This window comes from Balaenoptera acutorostrata, chromosome 1 (genome assembly GCF_949987535.1).
Source record: "Balaenoptera acutorostrata chromosome 1, mBalAcu1.1, whole genome shotgun sequence".
NCBI lineage: Eukaryota > Metazoa > Chordata > Mammalia > Artiodactyla > Balaenopteridae > Balaenoptera > Balaenoptera acutorostrata.
The window spans coordinates 114,368,484-114,382,417 of NC_080064.1; the positions used below are offsets into that span (position 1 = coordinate 114,368,484).

Consider the following 13,934-nt stretch of genomic DNA (forward strand, 5'->3'; position numbering starts at 1 on the left):
GGGGGGAAAGGACCTCTCCTAGAAAAATAAGGTCAATCATTCCCAGAATCCTCTAGCTATTCTTTCCTCTTATCTTGCTGGTCCAAAATGTGTCACATGGTCATTTCTGAACCAATCACAGGCAAGGAGGATGGGATTATCTTTAGGCCATTTAGGACTGTCCTGGAACTAAGTATGGGAGATGGGGGGATTCTTGAGTAAAACATTTCCTTTGGAAGAAAGAACTGATGCAGGGTGGGCAATGAATGAAGAACATCACATAGTTGGTTTTTTATTTTTGGCCGCCCCGTGCAGCTTGTGGGATCTTAGATCCCCGACCAGGGACTGAACCTGGGCCCTCAGCAGTGGAAGTGTGGAGTCCTAACCACTGGACCGCCAGGGAATTCCCACATAGTTTTCTATAGTACCTTTCACTCCAAGGTATTTTCTCCTGTAATCTTGTAACAAACTCTCTGAGAAGAGTTGCCAACCTACCAAGTGCCTCACCTACCAATCTCATCCATCCCCCATACCTTGTGGTTTGAAAAGACAAACAGCCTAGTGCTTGAAGTCTTCTTTAAATAATTCAAGGGCTTCCCTGGTGGCGCAGTGGTTAAGAATCCGCCTGCCAATGCAGGGGACATGGGTTCGGGCCCTGGTCTGGGAAGATCCCACATGCCGAGGAGCAACTAAGCCCGGGTGCCACAGCTACCGAAGCCCACGCACCTAGAGCCCTTGCTCTGCAACAAGAGAAGCCACCGCAATGAGAAGCACACGCACTGCAACGAAGAGTAGCCACTGCTCGCTGCAACTAGAGAAAGCCCTCATGCAGCAATGAAGACCCAACGCAGCCAAAAATAGATAAATAAAATAAATAAATAAATAAATTTAAATTAAATAAAATACAAAATAAAATAATAAACAAAATTAAAAAAAAATTTTTTTAAATAATAATTCAAGAACAACATAAGTTTTAGCAATAGGGCATAATTTTTCAGAAAACTGAGAACAATTTATTCTCATTCAGTATAACTTTTACAAGATAGTAAGCTGGAGAGTATCTCAATTGCCTAAAAGCATATTAGGTCAAATACACCTTCTGAGCACCTCTAATAAATGCTCAAAGCTCTGCTTGGCGTTCAAGAACAAACTCCTGGAGGAGGTCTTAAAGCTCAGCAGGCCCAGGAATAGATGTGCTAACAGAAGAATCGATAAGAGCCTGGGAATTCATTAGCTGCTCTCGTGTTCAAGTCTGGGGAGCTGGTAATTCACCTCAAACATCATGGTAAACCTCAATCTAATTGAAAAGCTCTGACAAGCTGTAAGGAGGGACTCATTTTCTTTTTAATAGTAATAGCAAAAATAGCTAACACGATTGAATGCTTATCAATGCTGGGCACTATTTTAAGGACTTTATAAATTTAAAACTCAATCCTTCCAACAACCCTGCTGGATATGTGCTATTATTATCCCCATTTAACAGATGAGAAAACTGAAGTCCAAGGAGTGGGACTTCACTGGTGGTGCAGTGGTTAAGAATCCACCTGCCAACATGGGGGACACGGGTTTGAGCCCTGGTCCGGGAAGATCCCTCATGCCGTGGAGCAACTAAGCCCGTGCACCACAACTACTGAGCCTGCGAGCCACAACTACTGGGCACCGTGTGCCACAGCTACTGAAGCCCATGTGCCTAGAGCCCGTGCTCCGCAACAACAGAAGCCACTGCAATGAGAAGCCTGCGCACCACAACGAAGAATAGCCCCTGCTTGCCACAACTAGAGAAAGCCCACGTGTAGCAACAAAGACCCAACGCAGCCAAAAATAAATAAATAAATAAATGTATTTTTTTAAAAAAAAGTCCAAGGAGTTTAAACAACTTGTTCCAAGTTCCACCACTTACAAGCAATGCAGCTCAGATTCACCCTGTGCACTCTGACTCCAGAACCTCTTTTTTCTACCATAACTACTGGTGGAGACTTCAAAGAAAGATGCAAACAGAGGCTACGGGAACTAATGCAAATTAAATGTATTCATGCTCTTGATGCCAATGTCCTCAAGAATGTTTTAGAGGGTCATCTGCTATTGTACGAAACTGGACATTTTCATGATTTACATTCACTCACACCAAATCAGCCTCTTCTCAGGCATTTTTCCAAGTTAACATTTAAACATTATTGTTTACCAAGGAGTTGAAACTCCTGCTTGTCCTCCACCCCCTTTCACTCTCCCACCATCTGATTTGATCAAATCTCGCAGGAGATTTTGCACTTTAGAATTAGAGGCACCCAAAGAACAGAACTGAAACTCCAAGAGCTGTATGCTTGTTTTCATTCACTGCTGAATTCCCAACACCCAACACGAAGCCTCGGCATTCAGTAGGCACTCAGTAAAGGTTTGTCAAATAAAGGCAGACAGGCAGTGAACAAAATACTGTCTAGGAAGCAGACCTAAAGCAAACAGAAAAAGCCTTTGCCTCTTCTTCCTATTTACTCTGAGTCAGAGTTTCAAAAGAAGTTTGGTCTAGAGTTGTTTTTTTGGTGGTGGCGGTGAATGTATATTAGCTGCAACCAGACCCACATACTCTCTTGAGGAGTCTAAGGATATGAAAGTAAGAATAGCCTCAGTGTTTTGGGTGGGACTTTGCAAGTTATTTCTGACTAAATTGTATGTGCATGCGTGCCTTCCAGGCCAGCAGAGATTTATGTCGATTGCACCGTATTTGAGTACATAGTTAGACTCACCTTCACATAAACCATAAGTTTCTCTGCCTCCACTCTCTCACCTACACACTCCTCTGCAAGGAAAATAAGAAAAGTATCTGGTGGGGGATATTTCTGGAGCTAAAGATTTTCTCCTGGCTCAGAGCAAACTGTAATAAACTCTAGTAATAACCAGCTCTGGGAAGGGCAGGAAATGACACATGTCCCCACCCCAGCAGCTTTTGTTCAAAAAACTGGGTGACTTCATGATATAATCATGTGTGCTGGGGAATGTACACACTGAACCAAAAGCTGCTCATCATGTTTTTTTCTTCTTTTTTAAAGCAAGGACTATCAGACAAAGCTAAAATATTTCAGTAATTTTGTCTCAAGGCCAACCCATATTTAAAAGTTGATTGGAGGGACTTCCCTGGTGGCGCAGTGGTTAAGAATCCACCTGCCAATGCAGGGGATGCGGGTTCGAGCCCTGGTCCGGGACGATCCCACATGCCGCGGAGCAACTAAGCCCGTGCGCCACAACTACTGAGCCTGCGCTCTAGAGCCCGCGAGCCACAACTACTGAAGGCCGCGCGCCTAGAGCCTGTGCTCGGCAACAAGAGAAGCCACCGCAATGAGAAGCCCGCGCACTGCAACAAAGTGTAGCTCCCGCTCGCTGCAACGAAAACCCAATGCAGCCAAAAATAATTAATTAATTTTAAAAAGTTGATATATATTTATATATATATTTATATATATATATATATATATTTCAAAATATCCCAAACATTAAGACCTAACAGCACTTTGTGCTATCCAATGGCTTCCTTCATAACAAGGTATGAATTTATATTTCTTGCCTGTCCCTACAGCCAAAGCCCTTGTTCCCTTACTCATGAACTACTAGAGCAGACTTCTTGTTGCTTACTTCCAGTTGCTCCCCATCCCCACACCATTCTACATAGAGCCACAATTTTCCACATCTGTTAACTACAACTCATCACTGCTTTAAACAGTCCTCCAATGATCTACCAAGACACTTTGACATCATCAAGCTCAGTGATTCCTAATCCAAGAATGGCTGCATGGCTACAATCAGAATCCTGGGAGGTTTTTGTTTTAATATAGATTCCCGGGTCCTATCAGAAATCTATGAAATCAAAATCTCCAGAGGTTAAAGTGAGAAAATGAGAAAAAACAAAACAGCTCTCTAGTTGTGATGCGCAGGCTTCTCACTGTGGTGGCTTCTCTTGTTGCAGAGCACGGGCTCTAGGCGCTGGCTGGCAGGCTCCAGAGCGCAGGCTCAGTAGTTGCGGCGCACGGGCTTAGTTGCTCTGCGGCATATGGGATCTTCCTGGACCAGGGCTCGAACCCGTGTCCCCTGCACTGGCAGGTGGATTCTTTTTTTTTTCTTTTTTGGCAGGAGGATTCTTAACCACTGCGCCACCAGGGAAGTCCCTAAGCCATCTTTTAAAGCCAAGTGTTTGTCAAAGTTAACAAGGACTTTTAAAAATAAGACTTCAAATTTGTCTCACCCCTCTCAAGACTGACTTTGGAAAAAGTGCAACACTGCCAATTATTTGTCAATGGCGTACTAAACTCGTATAAGCAATTTTTTTTTTTAAAGAAAATAAGCAATACATACGGGGAATGAGGAATTTCAGAAATTACATCTCTGATCGTATCTCTTCATTATTCTATTCAGGTCAAATTCAATCTCTCCTCAATTTTGCCTCCTCTCCCATTCACTCTTAAAGAGTCGGCTCCACTGATCTGCCCGAGCTATGTTAATACCTTCCTTCTTTGAATCCTTGTAACACTCTGACTTTGAAGCACCTAATCTGTTACTTTAAGATTGATCTCCAGTTGTTTTGTATATGCAAATTTAATCCAGAGCAGGGATATTTTACAGCCCTCTGAATCCCTCACAGCTCTTAAAGCAAACAGTGCTTAGTGCACATAAGTGTCCATAAATACTTTGACTGTAATTCCACTGTCTATCCTAACAGAGGTTACATTAGAACATGGAATGCTCCTCTTCCATTAGCCATTTTAATAGTGGACACACTGACAGTTACTGACCTACTCAATAAATGTTAAATCATGAGGACACAAAAATATATTCCCTTAATGTCCAAACTAAGTCCTCTCTACCAACACTGATGCCCATTTAGAGTAGTGGAGATAAAAGCAACGACCTTCACATAAAAAATTATTCCTCATTCTCTCACATTTAGTTTACATCCTTGAAACAACTTTAGTTAACCCTTGATCAGGTGGGCAAACGCACTACCACTTTCAACATGTTTTTCCCATCTGCCCACCAAAGAGGTAGGCTCTTTTTTTAAAATTTTGCCTTGTCCCTTCGCCTCTCCCCAGAGATGCTGGGTTATCAGTGGGGTCTCTCCAGCACCTGCCCTGGAAGCAGCAGTTCACTCTGCGACCTAAGTTCTCCAATGGCATGGCCAAATACCAAGTGTCATCCATCTGCTGGCTCCAGGACAGTGGGCAGTGCTTTAGGGTCAGGAATCAGAGCCAGGTGGTGCCTAGTGCCAGGACCCCAGCTCACTGTCACATGGGGGAGACTCTTCCACAGTTGGACGGCAGCACCTCCACCTCCCACCCACCCCTTGACCTAGGCAAGCACTGAGGTAATCTCTGGACAAAGGGGCATTCTGTGGCATGCTCCTGAGCACTTGACACAGGTGTTCTATATATGGTGGGCACTCAAATTTTTTTGAATCAATATTTTCCAGAATATAAAATCTCAAGGTACTAAGTTTTTTCTTAAAATGACACTTGTGTAACGATTCCAGACATTTCTACCCATACATAGGTAAGTAAAGGAAAGGCCCAATAAGTTGTTTAAAAGTTTTGTATTGTGTCATACAAACTGTCATCATATACAAGTGCATAAGTGAAAAACTTTTCTCTCCCCTCTCCTCCCCAAACATTACAGTAGACCAATTCTTGCTAATATATCACAAAGTTAAAACATGTATCTCTTTTGGAATTCTAAACAGTTAATTCTAGACACCAGCTTCCAAATTTTGTAACTTACCAATCTGGTATGGACATGAACAGTTCCAGTGCTTTTCAACTTGTCCCTGAATTTTTCTCTCCTCAAAGTTCCAGGCAGTAATTGATTTTAATGCCCTCAAATTAGATAAAGCTGACTATTTAGAGCTTATAAATTATTTACACTATACAATCACTAAGAATAGAGCTATGACTTACACATATTATACCCCTCAAACTATTTAGCACCATGAATAGAATTCTCAATACTAACTGATGGGCTAAGTAATCCAATGATCAAATATATGACAGTGATAGTCTTAAAAACACCCACTTGTTATTTTTCTTATATACAGTACAAACTCCCTCCTGTCTTATAGATATAATTACATAACTGTCAACTTCTTGCTTGATGCTAATAACAATTCCCTAGGTTATTAGTAATGAGAAGCTAAGGCATTAAACCTAACAGGCTCTAAGCTAGTTTAAATGTGGTGAAATACTGTTAAAATAGAATTGCACTGTACTTCTTTTCTAACTTCACACTTCTCCAAAGTGCTATGGTTCCTGTAAGACCTTTGTCCTGCATAGATTCAAATTCTGCATCTTTCAGTTTTGGATGGCTTGAGTACCATAAACCATGATTTATTTGGTAGCAAAAACATTTCAGGAGTTTCAAAAGGGATCACTACTCAGCTAAAAAAGTTACAACCATCACTTTCCTTTAAACCTAGAACACATACCATTGATTGGAAGGAAAAATACAACAACCCTGTCCTGACTGTAATAAAAACGGAAAACAGTGAATTGAGCTGTGCACTTTTTAAGAGGTGCTACACAAAGTCATGATCTTAGAGTTTAAAGTGGTCACAAACACTGCTTCAGTGACATTTACTGTTCAACATATGCTACATTACTCTTAGCACTTTTGTGCTTAATCTCCACACATAACAAGTTCAGGTATCAAAATAATCCTGATTCTAAAAGAAAGAACTCACCACCAATATTTAAAGCTGATTCTTCCCAAGAAGATAGGATAGTTTCTCAACTACGCAGTTATCAAAGTGGTACTGTCTTAGGCTAAGCTTTGTCAAGGCTCAGGCAAAACCCTGAGGTGAACTTAGCAAGGTCCTTGTAAAGAAATCTTCAATGAGAAACTCAACATATGGGAATTTTAAAGCTTCAAGACTGGCTCATTACACAGAAATGCCACAGGCTTTCTTAGAACACTGGGTCTAGTGATTGTCTATGTCAAGGAGGCACAAATACAATTTTACTAACTCCTGATGTCTCTTCTGTATGGAAAATGCAGTCAGTCTGACGAAGGGCCTAAAAAACATTCTGCCAGGCCTAGCTCTTCTAGAGAGCACAGGGAAGCTAAGGGAAAGCACTAGGAAGCAATTAATGTAAATGTATTGGTGTGTGCATCTCTGGGGAAAAAATAAACCTGTACAAGGCAATGGCTGTCCCAACCAAGGATTTAGATTAAACAACAGTTTAGTAACCCAGTAATGGTTCCCAAAATGTTTACCTTTGACGGTAAAGGGCAAAACCCTGAAAGGAAGAGTAAAATAACCCTGTAGGAGAAAGCTTCATTACATTTTATATGTTTCTGTTTGCTCTCATCCATCCCAGTGCATTTAGGTCAAATGTGTACTTCTTAGGAAAGACAGGCTCCTCTGAGGAGCACTGTTCTGATCCTAACTTTTTCTAGCCAAGCTCCTGCAAAAACATACAGCCTGATTTCCCCAATCTCATCACTCCATAATCTGCAACAGGAGTCAGTTCCACAGCTATTTGCTGAACTTTAGCACCAATCTCTTTAGAACTGATTTCCCGATGATTTTTGTTCTGTCTCCAGGAAGCACAGCATGAACAGAAAAGACTGAAGTCCTTCCCTGGGACAGTCCCAGGAAATTGCAGTTGAAAGAGAATGCAGAATAGTGCATGGCAAAAAATTCCTTTTGTGAGCTTAGTCAAACACGTATGGTATGCGTATTCCCCCGGGTATAAAAAATTTACATCAATTAATATCAGCAACAGAACCCAAAACATTGGTAAATCAAATTCTAATGTGACAATTTAAAAGTAGACAGTGCTCCACTGGGTTAATAAAACCAGAATTAGCTAACAAACAATATTTTAAATACCACGTCATTGAAAACTCCTAGTGGGCATGTCCCCTTCATCAGTTATTTTTAAAATAACGGTCATAACAGGAGAAATTACAAGCACCATGCTCACTAATGCAGGTTACTGGACTGCTCTGATTAAGCACTGCAGTTCACAGATAAACATTTCACATCTTCCCTTCAAGTTACTGAATCTTTCTTCTTCCGGAACGGTGATTTTAGCCTCTTCCATACACTGTTTTTGGGTTTAGATTTTTTCTCCATGGCCAGTACTGCCTCCTTTTCTTTCCTACGTATCTCCCGTACAAGGGCATGGAATACATCGTCAATGTAGTAGCGGTATGCAGCAGATGTCTCAAAAAAGGGGCAGCTGAATTCTCGGGCCAAAGCCAATCCTTCTTCCTTGGTGACCTTTAAAAATGTAAACATGAGAAGATTTATAGTGGTTAACAGCGGAAAAGATTCACAACTTCCCCAAAAAGTGAAGGGGTTACCTTAACAGGAAGAGAGCGCCTCAACTCTGGAAAGGTCCAAGCAGAGCAGAGTGATATTTGTAATGTTGGGAGGCTGGATTACATGACTTTTAATTCCTTCTGCTTTCAAATTATGTGATTCTATTTCTAGTCTATTTTAAAGATAACTTTTGGAACAGGGAATAGTTATAGATATCAAATATACAATCTTAATTTTCTTCATACTTTTCATTTCAAGAATGTAAATCACAAGGCAAAGAGAGGTATATTTAAACTACAATACTGAAAACCATAAGGAACCTGAAATCAATATATCCAATTATGGATATTCCATAATTTCTCCTACTTTTGGACATTTAGACTTATTCTCATTTTTTGCTACCATAAATAGCCTGGCAATGAACATTTCATATATAAATCCCTGAATAGATTATTTCAAACAGGAATTAACTGAGAAGCATTATGAATTTACCTACTGTCAAACTACTTCTAAAAAGTTTGTACCATTCGTTGCTTTCACTGGTAGTGATAAATGTGCCCCTTTCACCACTCCTTCAACTCTATACCAAACAGCAAAATTTTAAATATTGTTGCTAACTTGAAGGGTATCATTTATTCTAAAATCCTCTACAATTTCTCTTATTCTCCCTTTCCACGGCTCATAATCCTCACCATCAGGAAGTATACCTTGAAGCCTAAGTTTCTCTTTTTGCAACATAAAGAGATTTACTTCTGAGGTTTTAGAAAATGAAAATCCCATGATCCTTCACTTAATGTGTATTCTATTTGTCATCTGATTATTATCCTGTGGATTTTGTCCTGTAAACTGATTCCTAAAATCCAGATTTTACGCAAAATAGGAGCACATTAGTAGATATAGGGAAGTTTTCCAGGCTAGGGAGAAGCTAATTTAAAATTTTCTTTTTAAGGCAAAGAAATTTATAAACAGAGAAACACAAATGACTAATCCCACAAGACTACACATAGTATTTTCTAGTCTATCCTCACCTGTCTTAGCTGCTTTAGGTCAGACTTATTTCCCACAAGAACCACAGGGGTATCATCAGTACGTCGAACTCGATAAATAAGCTGTTTAAACTCCCGAACTTCATGAAAACTTCGACGATCGGTGATAGAATAACAGATGATAAACCCTTCTCCTGCCCTCATATACTGATCCCGCATGGCTGTAAACTCTGCCTAGAGGGAAACAAGGATTATTAGTGTATTGATGCAACCTGGAACTATATACACTTTAGCTATTTATTTCAGATTAAAGAGAGATGTTGGTTACCTGCTATCCTGAGTCAGAGTGCATGAAAAATTAAAAGAGATGAACTAATGATCTTCTCTGCATAAGTCTTCCCCTCCCCTTTACTAGCACAAAAAGGCCTTTACTCATAGCATTTTGGGATTTAATACCTGTCCAGCCGTATCCAAAATGTCCAGATTGGCAGGCTCATCATCAATACGGATCCGGATTTTATAAGCATCTTCTACAGAAGGGAAGAAAGGTGGTACTATAAACCCATAAATGCAGGAATATGTAACCTTATTTTGCAATTCATCTTATGGAGAAGTAGATTACACATTTAAGTGCCCAAATGTTCTCAGGAAGCTCCTAATTCCATTGAGATATGTAAATTGGGTCTTCAACTGATTTCTTTTTTCCCACATAAACCATGACATAAGTTTATTCATAGCTAAAGCTTATTAGACTTCACCTACAATTCTAAAAGAGTTGAGAGATTGTCTTTTTGAAAAATGTTAGGCCAGAAAAGTAACTTTACCATTTACTAAATAGTTATTAGACGCCAGGCATTATACTAAGTGATTTATATATGTTAGCTCATTCAACAGTGACAATAGGGCTTCCCTGGTGGCGCAGTGGTTGAGAATCTGCCTGCTAATGCAGGGGACACGGGTTCGAGCCCTGGTCTGGGAAGATCCCACATGCCACGGAGCAGCTGGGCCCGTGAGCCACAATTGCTGAGCCTGCGCGTCTGGAGCCTGTGCCCCGCGACGGGAGGGGCCGCGATAGAGAAAGGCCCGCGCACCGCGATGAAGACCGGTCCCCGCACCGCGATGAAGAGTGGCCCCCGCTTGCCGCAACTGGAGAAAGCCCTCGCACGAACCGAAGACCCAATACAGCCAAAAATAAAATAAATAAAATAAATAAAAAAAAAGAAAAATCCTTAAAAAAAAAAAAAAAAAAAAAAAAACAGTGACAATAATTCAGTGAGGTAGGTATTATTACCTCCATTTTACAGGTAAAGAAAATTAAACTCTAAAACATTAAATGTATTCCCCATGTTACAAAGTTCATTAATGATATAGCCAGAATTGAATCCAAGGGCTGCTTGACTCAAAAGCTTTATGTACTTAACCATATGCTATAGTTTTCCTCATTTTTAATATTATAGAGAAAGCAAAAACCAGAGTTTACTATTTTCTAAAGAATCCATATTGTCATAATTTCTCCTTTATGAGAGCACATTTCTTTATGTATTCTTATGGTAACCTTGGAAAATACAGCAAAGTAAAAAAGAAGAGAAAAACCTCACTCAGTATTTCCATCATTCAAACAATTGCTGCTTACATCCTTATGTATTGCCTTCAAACATTTTTTCTTGAACCTCTGCTTCTGACTCTTCCTCAAAAATGAAGAGCCTACTAAATCAATGATTCTCAAACTACAAGTCACGCATGATCCGTTAGTATTTGCGAATTGTGGATGAATTTAATGGGTTGGGACCAGCATTAAAATAAACAAGCAGAAATCTAAAATGAAAGAGGAAATACAAGAGTGCACCACACTTAGTGAGGTAAATATAGTTTCATGATATTTTAATTACATATACATATGTGCAAACATATACTTATATGTGTACTGGTTACAATATAAAGTTTTTCTTCTTAAAGTTAGCAGCCAAAGTCTGAAACAAAATTGCACTAAACTGTAAACTCAATGACAGCAGACCCCATATCTTTTTGCTCATTACTGTACCCCCAGGGCCTAACACAGTGCTTGGCACATAACAGGAACTCAAGAGATGAAAGTATTTGTTGTTGAAATCAGATAATATTGTCAGAAGAGCAGCTGACTGGGGGGAAAAAAAATCAACTGATTAAAAAAAGTAACTTTTCAGGGGACAAGGATATGGGTTTTACTTTACTATTTTTTTACATTTTATTAAAAAAAATTTTTTTTATTTTGGCCACGCCATGCGGCTTGTGGGATCTTAGTTCCCTGACCAGGGACTGAACCCAGGCCCCTGGCAGTGAGAGCACTGAGTCCTAACCACTGGATCACCAGGGAATTCCCGGGTTTTACTTTGAAGAAAGGAAAAGATATTTCTTTTTTTTTTTGGCCGCGCTGCATGGCACGTGGGATCTTAGTTCCCTGACCAGAGATTGAACCCGTGTGCCCCCTGCAGTGGAAGCACAGCGTCTTAACCACTGGGCCACCAGGGAAGTCCCAGGAAAAGATATTTCTGTAGTTCTAAGTAAATTATCCTAGGCCCTAAATTAATTTTTTTCCTAGAATTCCCACCATAGTGTGAATTCCTGAACAACGTTCTAAACTTAATATAGTACATGAAAAAATAAGAACTGTTTCTATTTTCCCCAAGCCACAGAAGCATCTACTATATAAAATGACCACATCCAAAGATGGGTTAGCACAGAACACTCATTGGCTCTGTGGAAAAAAGAGCAGCAGAGGACTGACCCAATGGAAATCCTTCCTAGAGACCCAGGATCATGACAAAGTGTCACATCCTGAAAATACAAGTAATATGGCAGGTATTCTGTGCCCTCCTCTATCCCCATCACCATTTTTCTTTTATCCTGGGATATAACTCCTAAAAATCAAACCTGCCTCCTTATGGTTCAGGAATGATCGTAACATTCTTAGTGTTTACATAGAACAGCAGTTTTATAAAAAAAAAAAAGGCAAAACAAAATTACTTTTTACTCTCTAACACTGTTTTACTAACAATAGAGCATTAAGGATTAGAAAAGACATGAAGAAAGACCTTGCTATGTAATGAACTTGAGGTATAAGGAAGTAAATGAAAGGCTTCTAGTGGAACAAGTCCAGGCTCTGCATGTCTGGGTTGTTAAGAGTTCAGCAGGCTGGCTCTACTTGTTTTTCTGCTTCCTTCTGTGGAAGTTCAAACCAGCTGACTCATAGTTACAGAGTCAGTCTCAAGTCAGACCCTTAGAAAAAATAATAGCAAAAGGCTTCGTTAAGTGGCCTTTAAATTTTTCCCTTAACCTGGCAATGCAATATACCAACCATAAAAATATAACAAAGAAAGTGTCCCACTAATGCTCAATAAAAGACAGACGAAGATGGCTGATATACATATACAGTTAAGCTAGGAAAAAAAAAATCCATTTGCTTACCAACTGCTATGATATTCTTATTAAATAAATCTGAATTAGACACCAAAAAAGGCTCAAAATATAAATGGTTTAAAATTGTTTGAAAAAATTGACATCAAGACACTTTTATGAGGTTTATTTGGAAAACCGAAGTGATAATCTGACTTACCAATGGTGGGATCATGATCTTCTGGAAACCGGTGGCTGATGAACTGCATGGTCATGGCTTTAAAACAAGAAAGGAAAGTTAAAATCCACGCAAAGGTCACCCACAGAAAGAACTGTAAGTATCAATATTGCATAATAGCCAGTCTCCCAGTTGGTTTGGGTGGAGGGCATTTGTTATAAGAATTTTTCATTCTAACTTCTTTTAAAATGGAAGAAAAACATCACCTACCGCTTTTCCCTACACCGCCAGCACCCAGCATCACTAGTTTGTATTCCCGTGACAGCCCTGCAGGGCTGCTACAGCTACCAACTGGGCGAGTTCCAGAATCCATTGTCCTCTTGGAGAATCCTGGGCTGCCCCGAGGAAAAGGCACCTAGCAAGAAAAGAAGAAAACATTTCAACCAGGATGGAGACACCGTGACGACAGTCCTAGAACCAGTGCCCTACCTTCCCATACTCTGACCTATTACTCCTGCTCCCTTTCTGGCGGCCCTAAGAAACCCTACATCCTCACCTTCCCTCCGGAACAGCTCACTCCTATGAAACATCACAGGTTTTCCGAATTATTACACTTTCCAGAAAGAATAAAGAGACAAAGAAATTTTGAATTTCTTTTCAAACTGGGGCACTGGCACAGCATGAAGGAGCCCAGTGAGAAAGATGAGGTTTGGGGACCAAAGGAACACCGCCCCTTAGGCCGCAGGGGTCCTCTCACACCAGCGGTACCCGGAGGTTCCGCCCCCTCCCCATTCCCCTCGACAGCTCCCCTCCCCCAGCTGCATCTCCGGCCGCCATCAGGCCCCCCACCCTTCCGTTTCACGAGCCAACCCACTCCTGCTGCTCGTACCCGTCGGGACTTGAAGGCGTCGGCCGGGTTTGATCACTCACCTCGCCCTCCTCACTCGCAGCGAAGATCGGCACTGACCTGTGACCCCTCCCGTAGCCGGGAAAGATGGCGCCACCAGCGCCCGCGTCTCGGCGGGAGGGGCGGAGCTGCCCCGTGACGCCCGCAACTGGCCCCGCCCCCCCCGGGGAGGGCCATCTCCCCTGCAGGTCCTCAAAGCCCGTTCCGCGACTC

At 41.0% G+C, this 13,934-nt stretch overlaps 1 protein-coding gene across 3 annotated transcripts; it reads right to left on the bottom strand.

Annotated features, from left to right (window-relative positions):
* Nucleotides 1-5,536: 5,536 nt before the first annotated feature.
* On the bottom strand, nt 5,537-13,930 carry RIT1 (Ras like without CAAX 1). 3 transcript variants are annotated; one of them, XM_007171891.3, is made up of 6 exons: nt 13,745-13,930; nt 13,085-13,229; nt 12,857-12,913; nt 9,721-9,794; nt 9,307-9,498; nt 5,537-8,236 (listed from the first exon to the last, which is right to left on the bottom strand). In XM_007171891.3, exons 2-6 carry the CDS (start codon nt 13,185-13,187, stop codon nt 8,006-8,008), a joined length of 657 nt encoding a protein of 218 aa, XP_007171953.2. In that variant the 5' UTR covers nt 13,188-13,229; nt 13,745-13,930; the 3' UTR covers nt 5,537-8,005. The 3 variants fall into 3 exon arrangements, with proteins under 3 accessions (XP_007171953.2, XP_007171952.2, XP_007171954.2); XM_007171890.3 differs by having other exon boundaries at nt 13,704-13,854; XM_007171892.2 differs by lacking the exon at nt 13,745-13,930 and adding an exon at nt 13,371-13,545.
* Between the last annotated feature and the right edge of the window lie 4 nt (nt 13,931-13,934).